Source organism: Neofelis nebulosa, chromosome 2 (genome assembly GCF_028018385.1).
Source record: "Neofelis nebulosa isolate mNeoNeb1 chromosome 2, mNeoNeb1.pri, whole genome shotgun sequence".
Taxonomy (NCBI): Eukaryota; Metazoa; Chordata; class Mammalia; order Carnivora; family Felidae; genus Neofelis; species Neofelis nebulosa.
The window spans coordinates 129,438,340-129,455,699 of NC_080783.1; the positions used below are offsets into that span (position 1 = coordinate 129,438,340).

Sequence of the window (17,360 nt, forward strand, 5' to 3'; positions counted from 1 at the left end):
CAATGGACCAGCTTTTATCTCGCAGGTAACACAGGCAGTAGCCAAGGCAGTGGGGGCAAACTGGAAATTACATTGTGCTTATAGGCCCCAGAGCTCAGGACAGGTAGAAAGAATGAATAGAACCCTAAAAGAGACCCTTACCAAATTAACCATGGAGACTGGCGGGGACTGGGTGACTCTCCTACCGTACGCCCTTTACCGGGTTAGAAACACTCCTTACACTCTGGGTTTTACTCCCTACGAGATCATGTTTGGCAGGCCACCCCCTGTTATTCCCAGCCTTCGAGCTGAACTTATTGCTGAGTTTAAAGATCAAGAACTTTTTCTTTCCTTGAGAGGGCTCCAGAGGGCGCACGAGGACATTTGGCCGCACCTCCGTGCCATCTCTGAGGCTGGCCCGACCCCGACACCTCATCAGTACAGGCCAGGAGACTGGATCTACGTCAAGAGGCACCACCGAGAGACCCTCGAGTCGCACTGGAAGGGACTCTACATCGTGGTGTTGACAACCCCCACGGCTCTCAAAGTAGACAGCATCGCGACCTGGGTCCATCACACCCACGTTCGGCCAGCGGACCCCTCCTCGATCCGGAAGGACTTCGTCACGCGATGGGCCATCAGTCGGGACCAACACAACCCGCTCAAGCTCAAGCTCAAGCTACAGCGCATTCAACCCACCTAATATTGGTAACTCTGTTAACTCTGCTTGTCATTGCTCATGCTGCCGGCAGTCCCCATGCCCCCCAAAACATCACCTGGCAGATCACAGACACCAGCTCGGGGACAATACTTAATCAGACCTCCCAGAGCCACCCCAGGGACACTTGCTTCCCAGAACTTTGCGTAAACCTCCAAACTCTGTTCCCCTTGTCACCATAAATGCAGCCGGTCCCATGATTGGGTCCCTAAGCTACATGACAAGGGGGGAATGAAAGGGCGGGCCTACGCCGGCCGACTCCATCTTGTTCTGTGTCCTTCACCTTGACCACACCTCCTCCCCTTGAGTAACCCCCCCTCCCCCTCCCTCACCTGCCTAACAGGACTCGGACCCTTCCCCAGCCAATCGGCTGAGGCCACAGCCATTATCTCACCAACTGCCCCTAGACCCCTATAAAACCTTTGTGCTTTTGAAACTCGCTCTCTCTCCCTGGTATCTCACCGCTGCATCGGTGCAGGTAGGGGATTGATCTCGAGCTAGCTCAAATAAAGGCTCTTTTGCTTTTGCATCGGACTCGGCTCCCTAGTGGTCTTTGGGGATCACGAATTCTGGGCATAACAGTTGAAGCTACCAGTTTCTTAAAAAAAAAAAATTGTTTTTTATATTAGAGAGAGAGAGAGAGAAAGAGAGAGGGAGGGAGGGTGAGTCGGGGAGGGGAGCAGAGGGAGAGAGACAAAAGAATCTTAATTAAGCAGGCTCCAGACTCAGCATGGAGCCTGATGCGGGGCTCCATCCCATGAGCCTGGGAACACGACCTGAGCCAAAATCAAGAGTCAGAAGGTCAACTGACTGAGCCACCCATGCTCTCCAAAGCTTCTAGTCTCTTAATACCTGGGCCCAAAACTGGCATTCTGGTATTACATTCATTGGTAAAAATCATAAAACTTATTCAGACTCAAAAGGAGAAGAACTAGACTCCACTTATCGATAGGAGTGTCAAAGAATTTGGGTATCTTTTTTTTTTTTCTTTAAAAAATTTGTGAGGTGCGCCTGGGTGGCTCAGTAGGTTAAGCATCTGACTTTGGCTCAGGTCGTGATCTCACGATTCATGAGTTCAAGACCCTCATTGGGCTCTCTGCCTTCGGCCTGGAGCCTGCTACAGGGGCTTCTGTCCCCCTCTCTCCCTCTGCCCTTCCCCTTCTCCTTCTCTCTCTCTTAATAAGTAAACTTTTAAAAAAATAACAAATTTGAATTTGTGCATCTTAATTCCCCACCCCCATGCAAAAAAGGTGGTTTTATTAAAACACTGGGACAGGACCTGTGGGCAGGGAGAGCTGCCCTTCCATCTTAACCTGTCATAATCTTCCTTCTGGCCACAAGCTGTTTACATTCCTTTTACGTGCAAAATGCGATAATCTTCTCTTCAGACCTCTAAATATTTCAGCCTATTTTGAGTATCAGTTTCAATCTGGCATCCAGGATAACTTTTGGTCACTTATTGCAAGGCAGACTCATAAAAGAGGACGTCAACTACCTCCATTTTGACCTGTGAGTACATTCTAACTAAATTCTTCTCTCCAGCTTATCTCTTAACTCAGGCAAAAGACCCTGTAGGCAAAGCATCCCTTGGTGGGAACCAAAACTACCCCTCAAAGAATAAAGACTGCTGGGAGCCAGCAAGACCCTGAGTGATTGACCCTAACACAGTGCTTGACCTGGCCTTTATAGCCCACCTACTTGTACCACCGACCTTTGTCCCACATTTTCCTTGCAGTAACCTGGAAGTATTTTCAGCACTTTGGAGATGAGAAGTTAGTTAGTCCTCTGTTTTCCCAGTGTTGGCCTCATTGACATGAATTCCTTTCTTGTTTCACCAATGCTTGTCTCTCTGCCTTTGGATTTTGTCAGCAGTGAGTGGCCAAGCCTGGTCTGATTGGAACCCTTGTAGCCCGGTGCTCTTGCACACCCAGTTACACACCGCAGTTCCTGGACTTTTGTCTTCTTCACTCAAACCAGTACTTGGTCCATAATAGGTACACTCCACATAGTTATTGAATGCGTAATCTTATTTTTCACTTATCAACTGAAAAAATTTCCAAAGGTTAGAGAGTAATATTAAACGGTTCATGGGTTCGAGCCCACACGGGGCTATCTGCTGTCGGCACAGAGCCTGCTTCAGATCCTCCGTCCCCCTCTCTTTCTGCCCCTCCCTGACTTGCGCTCTCTCTCAAATATAAACACTTAAAAAAGATAAAAGCACACACACACACACTTATGTAGAATTTATTATTGAAACCCTTGTTATAGATGTGAATGCATTCACCCAGAGACCTCCTCTTAGTTGGCCAAAGTCCAAGACTTTATTTTATAATAATAATAAGTAGCAACAGACAAAAGGCATCAAATCTAATCATTCTTTAACTTATCCAAACACTGTTTACTGAGGGCCTGCTATGTGCCAGGTAGACAGTGCTCTGACACTGCAGATACAACAGCTAACAAAACCAAGTCCCTAGTAGCTAACATTACAGGGGGAGGAAACAGACAATAAGCAAGTGAACAAATACTAGCCTATCAAATGGCAATTAAGTGCTGAGGCAAAAAACAATGCAGGGTAAAGAGAAAGGGAAGAGGGGTGGTGGAGAGAGATCTATTTGGCCTATTTGACTTAAACTCATTCTGAAAGCGTAGAGCATGGTCTGTATGTCAGTGGGACTTAGAATCTGGGGGCAGAAGTTAAGATGAGGTACAGTGAAAAAAGAAGATGACAAAGAGTAAGCCAAGGTATTGGCCACGGGAAGGAACAGATGCAACTGACAGCTTGAAGAAGTCAAGATTTGGTGATTGTCCAAATGTGGGAGGGGTGGAAATGGACAGAGCCAAGGAGGATTTTCAGACTGAGAGTAGGAGACCAGGAAAATGATGAACTAGGCAAATTTGGAGAGGGAGCTGGACATGAGAATTCAAGTTCATAAATGAGCTGGCTAGCAGGTTAAGGCAAAAACTCTAGATCCAGGAATCCTGTACAGGCCATTAACTTAAATTGTTTAAATATTTTTAAATTGTGGTAAAATATAACACTGAAAATTTTTTTCCCAGTTTATATTGATTCAACAAGTCTGTTATGCTGAAACTTACCATCTTATTTAAAAAATTTTAAACATTTATTTACTTTTGAGAGAGAGAGAGAGAGAGACAGAAGGAGAGAGGACACACAAGCTGCGGGGCGGGGGGCAGAGAGAAGGAGAGACAGAATCAGAAGCCGGCTCCTCCCTGTGAGTGCTGAGCCCAATGTGATCCTTGAACTCATGAACCATGAGATCATGACTTGAGTGGAAATCAAGAGTCAGCCACCCAACTGAATGAGCCACCCAGGTGCCCTAAAACTTACCATTTTAAATATACGGTTCAGTGGCATTAAGTATATTGATATTGTTGTGCAACCATCACTTCACCACCCATCTACAGAACTTTTCCACCATCCCAAACTGAACTCTGTATCCATTAAACAACAACACTCCATTCCTTCTTCCCCCCAGCCCCTGGCAACCACCATTCTACTTTTCTGTCTTTATGAGTTTGACTACATTAAGTGTCTTATATAAATGGGCTCATCTTGAAGGGGAGGAAAAATAATGTTCCCTCTATCCTTCTGAGTTTTTGGCTGAGACCCCTGTAATAAAAAACATATTGAGGGGCCCCTGGCTGGCTCAGTTAGTGAAGCATGTGACTCTTGATCTTGGGGTTATGAGTTTGAGCCCCACATAGGGTATAGAGATTACTTAAAAGATAGATTAAGAAGAGAAAAACAGACAAGTTTATTAACATGCATACCTCGTGTATACATGGGAGATACCTGGGAAGAATGAGTAACTCCCGGAGAAAGCCCAAACCAGGCCTTTAAATCCCATCTTCAATAAAGATAAAAGAAAGATGTTGGGGTAGGGGTATTGGGGGAGGCCAGTTATGGGAGGTTACCAGGAAAAGCACAGTAAACAAGGGTGATTTTTTTTTTTTTGCATTTTTTTAATGTTTATTTTTTAGACAGAGAGAGAGAGGCAGAGAGAGATGGAGACACAGAATCCGAAGCAGTCCCTAGGCTCTGAGCTGTCAGCACAGCGCCTGATGCAGGGCTCCAACTCAAGGACCCGAGCCACCCAGGTGCTCCTTAAATGTTTATTTTTGAGAGAGGGAACGGCACAGAGAAAGGAAGACAGAGGATCCCTTTTAAGGGCTTTGCATTGACAGTAGTGAGTCTGATGTGGGGCTCAAACTCAAGAACCATGAGATCATAACCTGAGCTAAAGTTGGATGCTCAGCCGACTGAGCCACCCAGGCGCCCCTTATTGAGCCACTCTCTTAACCCTGAGAATAAGTCAGTTAAGTTAAAGAGTTGTGCTTCATTTCATGAAGTGGTGTTGTAGGTGAGATCCCAAAGTTAGGCCATATGGAACAAGCAATCAGGATTTAATAAGAGGCATTTATTAAAAAAAATTTTTTTTTAATTTTTAAAAAATACTTATTTTTGAGAGAGAGAGAGAGAGAGACAGAGAAACAGCACATGATCGGGGGAGGAGCAGATAACGAGGGAGACAGGCTCCAGGCTCTGAGCTGTCAGCACAGATCTCCACGTGGGTCTCTAACTCATGAACCATGGGATCATGACCTGAGCGGAAGTCAGAGTGCTTAACTGACTGAGCCACCCAGGTCCCCCAGTAAAAGAAAAACAGAAGTTATGGGATAGACTACAAAGTGAGTTTTTGGGTGCAAAGGGGCAGTTAATTGAGAAGATTTCTAGATGCTGGACTTGAAGCATCTTCAGTCAGACTGAGGAGAGGCAGTGGTGACCTTAGATTTTCCTGGGATGCAGTGTGAATGTCTCTGGTGATGTCACCAGGTGTTCTAGTGAACTTTCTGGTTTGGCCCATATAACAAGGCACAAAGGTTGTCCATACATGAAGTGTTGTGGTGACTTCCATGGAACTCATATCAAATTAACCAGCTTTGGCTTTCAGGGTTTTTGGAAAAGGACACTTTGTGTTATTACTGATTCCAAGTCAGAAGGATGGGAGAAAACTGATAATGTTAGAGAGTCAGATATTGGAGCAAACTAGAAAAATTCAAGATCCAGTCATTTGCAGGTAGATAACAAAACCTCAAAGACAATGAACAGGACTAAAATCTGATATTCATTAAAGTGTGCTACTGAAAATTATTTTTCCTTGTTCCCTTGCTCCCTTCCAGTATTTGTCCTTTTGTGACTGGCTTATTTCACTTAGCATAATGTCTTAAAGTTTCAACCATATTGTAGTAAGTTAGAATTTCCTTCCTTTTAAGGGCTGAACAATATCTCATTCCATATATATGCGACTTTTGTTTATTGATGGGCATTAGGGTTGTTTCTACCTTTTGCTACTCTAAATACTGCTGTGAATATTGGTGTACAAATATCTGTTCAAGTCTCTGTTTTCAATTCTTTTGCATATACACTGTTAATAGGTAAACTGAAGCATACTGACATCTTTAGGAATTTGAAAAGATTAACTCAGATCAGGTAGGTCGTAACCACCGTCAGGAACTAGAGGAAAGACCTGTATAAGGAAGATGCCAAAGCAAAGCAGGGAAATTATTTGACTGGTTACAGCTTAACCAATTACCTTATTTGGGAAAGCCTAGAGATCTGTTTGCCCTTGGACATTCTTAGGTTTCCATGTTTTAACCTTGAGACACTTAGAGGTTTAGGTTTGCTTATGTAGGGCTGCCAAGGCACTAGAGTCATCTCAGTCTAACGGCCTCCTTGTTTAATTAACTTAAAAATACCCAGAAGTGGAATTCACTTATTAACTTGTAAGGTTCTGTTTAAAAAAAAATTTTTTTTTTAATGTTTATTTATTTTTGAGAGAGAGACAGAGACAGAGTGTGAACAGGGGAGGGGCAGAGACGGAAGGAGACACAGAATGGAAGCAGACTCCAGGCTCCAAGCCATCTGCGGGGGGGGGGGGGGGGGGGGGGGGGTTGCGGCAGGCAGGCTCGAACTCATGAGCTGTGAGATCATGACCTGTGCAGGAGTCAGCCGCCCAACCGACTGAGCCACCAGGAGCCCCTGTATGGTTCTGTTTAAATTATACATTGTGTAATAAGGAATATGCTCCTCTAATGAAGACAGTCTGTTCACATTGCAGTTTTAACCCCAGGACAATAGGAACCTCTCAAACAGTGAAGCTTGAGTTATATGCTTTTTACTATGAGACTAGACCCTCAAAACACCAAAAACAAAGCTTGTGTAATCTAACCTTGTGATATTCCAAAACCTTTAGCACCGTCCTTTGCATATTGTAGGTGTTGTTTGAAAGTACAGTTCTAATATATAATTTATGATATATCAGGGGATTATTAATTCATTGGTAAACACCAGCTTTTGAGTCTTTTAAATGGAGAAAAAAAATGTTTTCCCAAAGGCGGCGGCTTCGCATCTCTCCCCTCCGCCTCCTTAAACCCTTCCATCACATACAATAAAGAAATAACCGATTATAAAGTGTCAGGTTAAATGTCTGGCAGGAGAAGGACAGGATACAGTAACTTTTCTAGGAGATCATACAGTTGCATCCCCAGCATGCGTAAATTACCAGTTGGAGGTTTGGGGGCTGAAAGAACGTTCTTCTGGGCTTAGATGTTATTGGGCCAACTTTACTCAGCCCAGCGTCCTCTCCAGGCCCCTGGGGATTGTTCTGAGGATCGGAGAGGCGGCTGAATCGGACACAAGCCGCTGGCCGGCTCGCGCTCCGCCTGGCCGCTCACCTTGCTGCCTTCCGCTGCCGGGGACCGTTTTCTGTTCTTTGCTGCGAACGGGGAGAGCCAGGAACCCAACAGCCGCCGGACCCCGCCGCCCCGCTCGCGGCCCGCAGACGCGCCTGGGGCGCCGCCGCCTCGACTCAACAGTCTAGGCTCCTGGAGGGCCGGGGCTGGTCGAGGTCGCGCGCCAGTGCGGGGCGTGGCGGTAACAGTGGTCTCTACAGAGGTTCCGAGGGAAGGCTAGAAAATGGCCTCGGGACATGCGCTACAGCGGCCGTTAAGAGACGCAAAACCAACGCTTTGGAACCTGGAGCCCGGAGAGGAACAGGGCAGGGCGCGGAGCCCGCGAGCGCCACCTACCCTGAAGATTAGGGAGTACCGCGGAAGAGCCGGCGGCGCAGGTGTGGGCGGTGCAGGTGTAGCTCCGGCGGGCAACGCCCCGCGGCGAGGCGGCGCTAGCGGAGGCTCGGGGGCGGGGCCCGAAGTTAAATAAATACAGTGGCGGCGCCCCGGACCCAGTCTGTTTTCTGCGCTTTGCTTTGCTGCGGTGGTCGAACTCCTTACGCGGAGGTAGGACGTAGCGGGTATCGTGCCCTATGCAGACTTTGGCATTGGGTCGCTTGGGGTTGGGGGTGGCTTGAGATAGGACTTAGTGAATAACTGAAAAGTGAGGTGATTGACATGCTTACGTTTTAGGCTGAGAACCAAAATTTAGTTTCAAGTCCATCTAAATTGGATAGATGTTGATGTGTTTAGTTTATCAATTACTTGGGACATCCCCCCCCCCCCCCCCCGCCCCAGTTTGATTTTGGTCATGTGTGAGCAAGTGCTTGAAAGAAATTCAGGGGAGAGGGGTGCCTGGCTGGCTCAGTTGGTGGAGCATGGGACTCTTGATCTTAGGGTCCGGAGTTCAAGCCCCATGTTGGTTGTGGAACCTACCTAAAAAATTTGAAGTTGAGGGCTTTAATGAAATAGTCACAACTGATAGGATTGTTCAGTTTGTATCAACTTTAACAGGAACTGGGAAGAATGTGTGTTACTGCATTTAGCCAGATTTGTCCTAGTGAAAAGTCACTTGGGCTTTCTGTGCTTGTTTCTTACCCGAAACCATACTCAGTAAATTCTGTGGATTAAATGGTAATATGTAAAGAGAAGGGAGGAAGCCTGCTTTCTCCCTTTCCTTGCCTTTTTTTTTAAAACTTAGATTATTTTTTTTTTAAATGTTTATTTTTGAGAGAGACAGGATGTGAATGGGGGAAGGGCAGAGAGAGAGGGAGACACAGAATCTGAAGCAGGCTCCAGGCTCTGAACTGTCAGCACAGAGCCCAATGCCGGGCTTGAACTCAAAAACCACAAGATCATGACCTGAGCTGAAGTCAGACGCTTAACTGACTGAGCCACCCAGGCACCCCACTCCCTGTCCTTGTCGATTAATACAGTTCTTTCTTGTCCAGGCTCCTCTTTATGAGAACTAATATTTTGTGTTTACAGAAGAGTTATTGCTGATTCATAGAACTTGAAGGAGAAATCTGCTTTTTGTCTCAACGAAGCTTCAAACTTGGAAACAAAATGGAAAAAAACAGCATGGAAGAGGTAATGCTGCTTTTCTCAACCTACTTGTATGAGTTATCTCCCTGAGAGGTATTGTGAGGTAGTTAGAAGTAAAATCCATCAGATTTAGTCCCTAACATTTCCCAGGGTGTTGGTTGGGATTGAATAAGAATCTAAATAGATGAAATTTCACATTGGTGTATCTGAAGTGGAATAATTTCTGGTTGTTAAATTAAAATCTACATTAGACACATCTTTAAAAAATGTATATTTTTGAGAGCTACTGGGAGAGAGGCAGAGGGAGGGAGACAGAATCCAGAGCAGGTTCCTCTCAGTGCAGAGCCCGATGAATTGAGGCATTTTTTTTGTCTGAAGAAATTTGATTTTGGCCACGTGTAAGCATGTGATTGAAAGCAATTTGGGGGTGCCTGGCTGGCTTAGTTGGTAGAACATGCCACCCTTGATCTCAGGACTGTGAGCTCAAACCGCACATTGGGCTCTGTGCTGGGCGTGAAGCCTACTTCAAAATGTTTGCATTTATTCTGGATTAATCCAGATATTATGATTAATCATTCCTCATGTTAAAGAAATTCTGACACTTGTAGAAGTGATTAACACAACTCAATGAAAAAGGAAGGCTTTTCAAGGACTGAAATAAACATGACAGTAGGTAGGGAAGGTGGATTTGGGTTTAACTCCTATATTCAACAGTTTGTGATTTATAGCCTATGGGATTTATAGTCTATGAAGACCACAAGGGTGTCAGGGTCTTGCTAAGATTTAACAGGAATCGGGATTAAGGCAGCCCAGGGGGATCAGATTACAAAAGTGGTGGTGAGGAATTTGATCTGATAAGAGTTTAATGAGCTATTTAGGGTAGGGAATTTTTGTCTCAATTGACTTAGTAAAAACTGGGCTAATAAGCAAAGACTAGTCAAGGCCTAGTTAGAAGAGGTTTTAAGGAGCCTGACTTCAGTTGGGTCAAGAAGTCTTTGTCAGTCTCCTGTCTCCAGTCTTGGCAGTTCACTCCGCTATAGGTCCCTTGTGGCTAGGAGACTATTGTTATTAAATGCATTCATTAGGAATTTTGCTTTCAGCAGACTAAACTCTAGGAAAGCATAAAGCCAGATTCTCAAAAAATAGAAGGCTTAGATGAACTGGAGAGGAAATGCAGTATCACATAGTGGTTGAAAGGCCAAGGTATTCTACAAAGTGGGGAAATTAAGCTGGTTTTTCCTCGTGGAGTTCCTGAAGTTGGGCATGATTGAGAACACTTTTTTTTTTTTTGTTTAAAGTTTCAGCGCAGCACTGTTCCACGCAAGAACGTGATCGAGTTCAGACCTCCATTATACAAACAAAGATACTTCTTTGTTAAAGATATAGTCAATCAATATAAACCAAAGAAGGTAGGTATTTTTCCTTTATTTTACAATAAAAGTTTATCTATTTTGGGGTGCCTGAGTGGCTTAGTCATTTGGGTATCTGACTCTTGATTTCAGTTTAGGTCATGATCTCATGGTTTGTGAGTTCAAGCCCCACGTCAGGTTCTGTGCTGACTTGTGGAGCCTGCTTGGAATTCTTTCTCTCCCTCTCTTTGCTCCTCCCCTGCTCGCCCTCTATCTCTCTCTCAAAATAAACATTAAAAAATCTATTTTGAAAAGAGTGCGAGTGGGGGAAGGGCAGAGAATCCCAAGCACACTTTGTGCTGGAAGATCATGACTTGAGCCACCTAGGTGCCCCAGTATTTCTCTTTTCAAACACTGAAGAGGGTCTTATGAAATGTGTAGTCAAAAAATAGGAAAAAACTTAAGGATTTAGCAAGTGTGTTTAGAATATTCAAAGATTTGTTACAAGGGAAGGAAAGGGATTAGGGCAATAGGGAGAACCCTGACTGTAAGATCAACCGGTATCCCAGTAGTTGGGAAAAAAGGTTTTTGTATAAAAACTGGGTGTGGGGAAGTGGGATAAAAGGGTGGGTACAATTTAATTCCCCTGAGGCTATCCTGTTTTCTAGGAGGGAATCCTTGAGTAGAGGCTGCCTTCAAGTTAAGGCGTGTGTGGGAAGAAAAGCTTTAGCTAGTTGGGCTAACAAGAAATTGGATATACTATAGAAGCACAGTTTAAAGCTGCTAAGACTATAATTTGCTCTCTGGGATTAGGTTTTTTAAGTGCTTGCTATGTAGCCCTTCTCCCCCATAGGTGTGCCTGCTTCAGAAAAGAAAATTACTGATTGCGGCCAGGGCACAACATTGTGGTTTACCTAAAACATTGAAGGAAATGATTTTGCAGTCAAACACATTTGAGGACTGAGTATAGGTTGAATATGCCTTATTTTTTAAAGTTTATATTGAGAGAGGTGCCTGGAGGCTCAATAGGATAAGCATCTGACTCTTGATTTCAGCTCAGGTCATGATCTCACAAGGTTCCTGAGTTTGAGCCCCATACCAGGCTCTGTGCTGACGGCATAGAGCCTGCTTGGGATTCTCTCTCCCTCTTTCTGCAGATCCCCTGCTCACATGCTCTCTCACCCTCAAGCGTTAGAAAAAAAGTATTTTGAGAGTGAGCAGGGGAGGGGCAGGAGAGGGAGAGTCTGAGTGGAGTAGAGGCTGAGAGAGGGAGAGAATCCCAAGCAATCTCTCCATTGTCAGCATAGAGTCTGCCACCCAGGCTCCCCTAAATGTGCCTTTATTACTAAAGTATAGTTGTATTCCCCTTTTCCAGAGGAGAATTAGTGGCTTTTTGTTTGTTTTTAAAATATTTTTAACTTAATTTTTGAGAGAGTCCTGGAGAGCGGGAGAGGCCCAGGAAGACAGGATCCAAAGCAGGCTCTGTGCAGTGAGCACAGAACCTGATGCTGGGCTCAAGAATTCAACTGTGACTGAGCCACCCAGGCACCCCCTTAGTGGTTTTTTTGAAAGCATCCTGGTAACTGCTGTAATGGAGAGTTTATGTAATCTTCGTTTTCTAACGGGATGAATTTTGAGGTAAACTTTAGTCTGTTTTTTAAACCCTTTGGAAACCTTTTTGTGCATTTTAAGATATATGGAATCTTTCCTGAGTATCCAGAAATAGTTCAAATCCCCAGATATCCCCTTTAGACTGGATTAGAGCCAATTAGCTACACTAGAAGCTGATTTGGGGTATCTTTGGTATTGGGTACCTTTAAATGTCATTAAATTTTTATCTTAATTTCCTTTTCCTAAATTGGCAATCAGAAATTTAGGTGATACAGCTGTGGTAAATGAAGACTTTAGGGCATGATTAAAAAATCCATTTAAGAGTACATAACATTCACAATAAGGGGAATAGGTTAACAAGACTGTGGATAAATTATAAAGCACTGGTAAAGATCAGGCTCTGTCCTGATGTTTGGTAGGCACCCTTTTTTTGTGTTAATTATGAAGCTCAGAGGTATAAAGTTTGTATAGGGTACCTGCTTGCCATGTGTGCTCTGTGCCAGGCCCCTAGGATGCTCTTGGTACTCAACCTGAATTAGAATTTACTTGTAACAATCCACAAATCTGCCTCACCGCCAACCCATCTAATATCTCAGATTAATTTCCTTTTTGTGTACCTTTTTTCTACCAAAAAGATCTTGGCATAGTGGTTTATTATATTGTAATTTATTTCTAATACCCAGTTTCCTATAAAGGCTTTGGTCGTATTTGACTTCTGGCTATGTCTTCAATGTTCTATTTCATCTGTAGGTTGCAGACTTGGGGTGTGGTAACGCCACACTCTTATGCATGCTGAAATTCCATAGTTGTGTTCAAGAACTTGTTGGAGTAGATCTCCTCATGGATCGTCTATTAGATTGGAACAGGTAATTCAAGTGGCAAAATCTTAAATTTCTTTTTTTTTTTTTAAAAGTTTATTTTATTTTGAGAGAGTGGGAGTTGGGGAGGGGAAGAGGGGGAGAGGGTCCCGGGCAGGCTCTGAACTGTGTGGAGTCCCACACGGAGCTTGAACTCACAAACTGAGATCATGACCTGAGCCGAAACCAAGGGTGGGACGCTTTACCCAGCCTCCCATGTGCCCCTAAATCTAATTTCTTTAATGCTGGACCCCAAGGCAACTCATTACAGAGGATTTAAGTTGCCCCAGGTCTTTTAATTTAATTCAAGGCAGAGCAGCTCTCTGGTCTCTCTCTTGTACACATTTTTTCAGGAATGTTTTTCCTCTACAGAACAAAAATTTGAAATCACTGATCCAAAGGGAGTGGGAAGACCAAAAATATTGAGCAACAGCAATATTCAAAATTTTGTTCTCATTGGCCAATTTTGAGAGGAAGTTACCCCTATGCTTAACACATCAAGTCATGGAAAACTGATATAGGGAGATAATCATCAAAAGATCAGATTTATAGCTGGTGAGATATTCTAAATTAGAGTGTTCAAATGTTCCTTCTATATTTTTGCAGTGATAAGTTGTCTCCGTCAATAGGGGATCATTTAGGTCCTAGGGACCTAGATTTGAGTATTGTCTTGTATCGTGGCTCTGCTGTAGAGAAAGACTCCCGCTTGCTTGGATTTGACTTGATAACATGTATTGAATTGTAAGTATTTTTACTGTATTGAAGTTATTAGAAAAATGTGAATTAATCTCTGTAAATTAGTGTCCTAACTAGATTTAAGTCCTCTTAATTCAGATTTGTAAAGTATATGCTTGACAGTTTGGACTGGCTTTTTACTAGCATGTTTTGGGGCTTTAATTCAGAAATTTCAAATTTACAGGTAAGCTGCAAGCAGTGCCAGGATCACCCTTTATGCAGATTCACCTATCAATTTTCTCCCCTACCCTTTTCTGAATTAATTAAGGGTAGGTTTTACCCATCATAGCCTTTTGCCGCAAATTCAGAATGTATTTAAAAGCAGAGGTGTTAAATAACGAGTCCCCCTCACTTCACTTTTAATAAGAATACTCATGTTTTGGCTCTTGGTGATTATGCCTTCCTGGAATACTGTAGAATGGTATTTGGGTCCTTCTCCGGGCTTCCATTCATTCACAGAGGCCCAACGTCCATTTGTCTCTCCCCAGTGATGCTAATTTTGATAACTCCCCCAGTCAAGGTATATGTTCCTACTGGCTGCCTGTATTGGCAGTTGATCTTGTCCTTGGGTGTGGGTAGACAACTCTACTGGGATCTGCTGCTGAAGCCCACAACTTACTTAAGACATTCTGGTCTTATGGCCCTGCAGGGCTCCTGGGGAGCTTGCCAGTCTCCCCTTGCATGCTTGAATCCATTGTTCATTGTTGGTGCTGCAGACTTCACATGTAGTCTCTGGCACTTGGCTATTCATCCCGGTGTCTGGGTTTGTTTTCTCATTACACATTCACTGTCCTGGTTGGTCTACCACAGAAGTGGTTGTCTTTGCGTCCTGCCAGGGAGTGGGCAACATGGCTGATGGGCAGAGTGAGAATATATGAATAGTTGATTTTTAGGTCATGTAAGTACTATTATATATTCAGAGAGGGGATAAATCAGTGTAGAGATAGAAAGTGTTTGCTAAATCAACTAGGGAAATAATTGCAAGAGAACTTCATTCTGTCATTCCCGTTAACCATTTCAGAATAGAACATTTGGATTCAGAAGATCTGGCCAAGTTTCCCGAAGTTGTATTTGGGTACTTTTGTCCAGGCATGGTTGTTATCAGCACACCAAACTCAGATTTCAATCCCCTGTTTCCAGCATCGACCTTTAGAAATTCAGATCACAAGTTTGAGTGGAACCAAACGCAGTTTCAACACTGGTGAGTTCATAAAGTGCTTCTTTGTTTTTTGGGGGGTGGGGGACCCCACAGGAGTTTAAAGTACTATGAAGTCAATCTTGACCCCTATACATTACTGAAATTATTTTATCATAATAAAATTCCCAGGATGCAGCTTAGCAATTAATAAGATCCTAAAGGGACCAGCATATTTTGGCAAAATAAATAGGGGAGTTTATTTTTTATGTCCCACAGGCAAGCGTGGAAAAATGGGGTGCACCAGGTGCTTTTTTATATGAGAACATTAGGAGTATCTGTGTGGAGGAAACAGAACAGGGTGTGGGGAGGTGAAGATGTGCTTCATGCCCTCATGTGCAGGGGTGTTTCCTCCCAGGAGCTTGAAGGGTGATCATGTTTCTGGCATAACTGCAAACCCTAACAGGTGTTGGGACTGTAGTCATCATGGTCTTATTTACTCCTAAATTCTCCCTAACTTTCCCTTTCTCTCATTGTGATCACTTGGAAACTGACACTCATTATCCTAAAGCCCCTCAGAAGTAAGCAAAACCTGTGATTTGGCACTATCTGGTGCTATAAGAATTTGCAACGAAAGTATTTTAGTTGTATTTATGCTCTATTCTAGTGGAGATTCTTTAACAGAACCTCTAAGTTTCAGAAGATGGTTTCTTGTGATTTCAGGGCTTCAAATGTGGCAAAACTCTATAGTTACACTGTAGAGTTTACTGGTGTGGGTGCTCCACCGCCATGGGCTAAGCATGTTGGATACTGTACCCAGATAGGGATCTTCAAGAAAAAGCAACCGGATCCTGGCAGCTGGATCCTGGCAAAACCAACTGGATCCCGCGTTTCAGAGCCAGAGGAACATGCTTATCAAGTTGTGAGTATTCTTTGTGAGGTAGCTACCGGGGCAAAAAGCACATAGATTAGGATGGTTAATTATAGTGGGTACAGAGTCCCTGCTGTAGAGATAAGTGTAAATGACCTTATTTTGAGATTGACCCTAGGAAGATCCTTCATGCTCACAAATGGTGTCAGAGTTGGTCTACTGCAGTCCCGGAGACCACCTGGCCTTTTGCCGTATCTCAATGCGCACCACAGAGAAAGATCTGGAATCCTAGAAAGCTTCCAAGCGGTTGGGCCAGCTACCCCCCATTGTAATCTGTCAGGATCAGCAGCAGGAAAGAGGAATGCCAGCAGACTTCCTCCACAGCGTGGCTCAGGAAATGACTGTTGGCAGCTGAGCCTCTAAGCTTAGGCTTCTTAGACACTTTTGGTTGGGTTCAGGAGGAATGGTGAAGAATAAACAAATTTCCCTTTTTTTAAAATTTTTTTTTTTTTTTTAAATTTTTTTTCAACGTTTTTTATTTATTTTTGGGACAGAGAGAGACAGAGCATGAATGGGGGAGGGGCAGAGAGAGAGGGAGACACAGAATCGGAAACAGGCTCCAGGCTCCGAGCCATCAGCCCAGAGCCTGACGCGGGGCTCGAACTCACAGACCGCGAGATCGTGACCTGGCTGAAGTCGGACGCTTAACCGACTGCGCCACCCAGGCGCCCCTAAAATTTTTTTTTTAATGTTTATTTATTTTTGAGACAGAGCGTGAACAGGGGAGGGGGCAGAGAGAGAGGGAGACACAGAATCTGAAACAGGCTCCAGGCTCTGAGCTGTCAGCACAGAGCCCGACGCGGGGCTCGAACTCACGGACCACGAGATCATGACCTGAGCCGAAGTCAGCCGCTCAACCGACTGAGCCACCCAGGCACCCCAACACATTTCCCTTTTAACAATTTTTCTTTGCCTTTTTCCCTCTAATATCAAGTATAGGAACATTGGGCTAGTGTGAATTTGTGAATAGTGTGACTTGGTGGTGGCTTTTGTGACTTTGATCTTGATAATTAGAATTTTTAAAAGCAGATCAGATAATGTCTGTCAGTAGTTTGATTCCCATTATACTGTGGCATTTTGATTTGCCTTCAGGTTTTTACAGCCTCATTCCCGAGTTTACAGCAAAAACACTTCCTCCTGTTTGTATTGTGTACGGAGGTGTTAAAAGAAGTCGAAGCCATAAGACAGAAGTATGTCTGGATTATGAAGAGAAAGGAATCCAGTGAACCCGAGTCAGAAGAAGACACTGACAGTGGCTTGGTCAGACGGCCCGGATTATTCCTCACCGATGCCCAAGTAGCCCAAATAGAGAAGTCCCCCAAACCCTACTCTGTGGGAAAGAGGTTTTATGTACCCCTGAAAAGACTTATTGGTTATCCGAAGGTGAACCGCTTGGTTGCTGATGTGTCCACGCTGAGAACACTCCTTGCTGAAGGAATTCCAATGCGACTGAACAGAGCTCATACTTCAGTGCAGATCGACTTGGACCCTTACGATTACCCTCACGATTACTGTTAGTGAGCGGGAGCTATCTTTATGTCCTAAAATTCATGATTTTAAGGATAGTTAGGCTCATTTAGAAAATTACAGTCATAACATAGGTAGCTTAATTTTGATATTAACCTCATTACGTGTTTTTTAAAATGCTTTTTTGGGTGGATGGTGTAAGTTCACAGTGTGCGTGTTCAGGTTTTTTTGTTAGACCCATGTTGATGTGACATTAAAATTTTTAAAAATAAATTGA

General features: G+C 43.9%; 1 protein-coding gene across 1 annotated transcript; it reads left to right on the plus strand.

The window, feature by feature from the left end:
* Nucleotides 1-7,157: 7,157 nt before the first annotated feature.
* On the plus strand, nucleotides 7,158-17,360 carry HENMT1 (HEN methyltransferase 1). Its single transcript, XM_058716343.1, has 8 exons — nucleotides 7,158-8,020; nucleotides 8,942-9,043; nucleotides 10,297-10,407; nucleotides 12,709-12,824; nucleotides 13,422-13,556; nucleotides 14,572-14,751; nucleotides 15,409-15,607; nucleotides 16,709-17,360. The coding sequence occupies exons 2-8, from the start codon at nucleotides 9,020-9,022 to the stop codon at nucleotides 17,132-17,134; spliced, it is 1,191 nt and encodes a 396-aa protein (XP_058572326.1). The 5' UTR covers nucleotides 7,158-8,020; nucleotides 8,942-9,019; the 3' UTR covers nucleotides 17,135-17,360.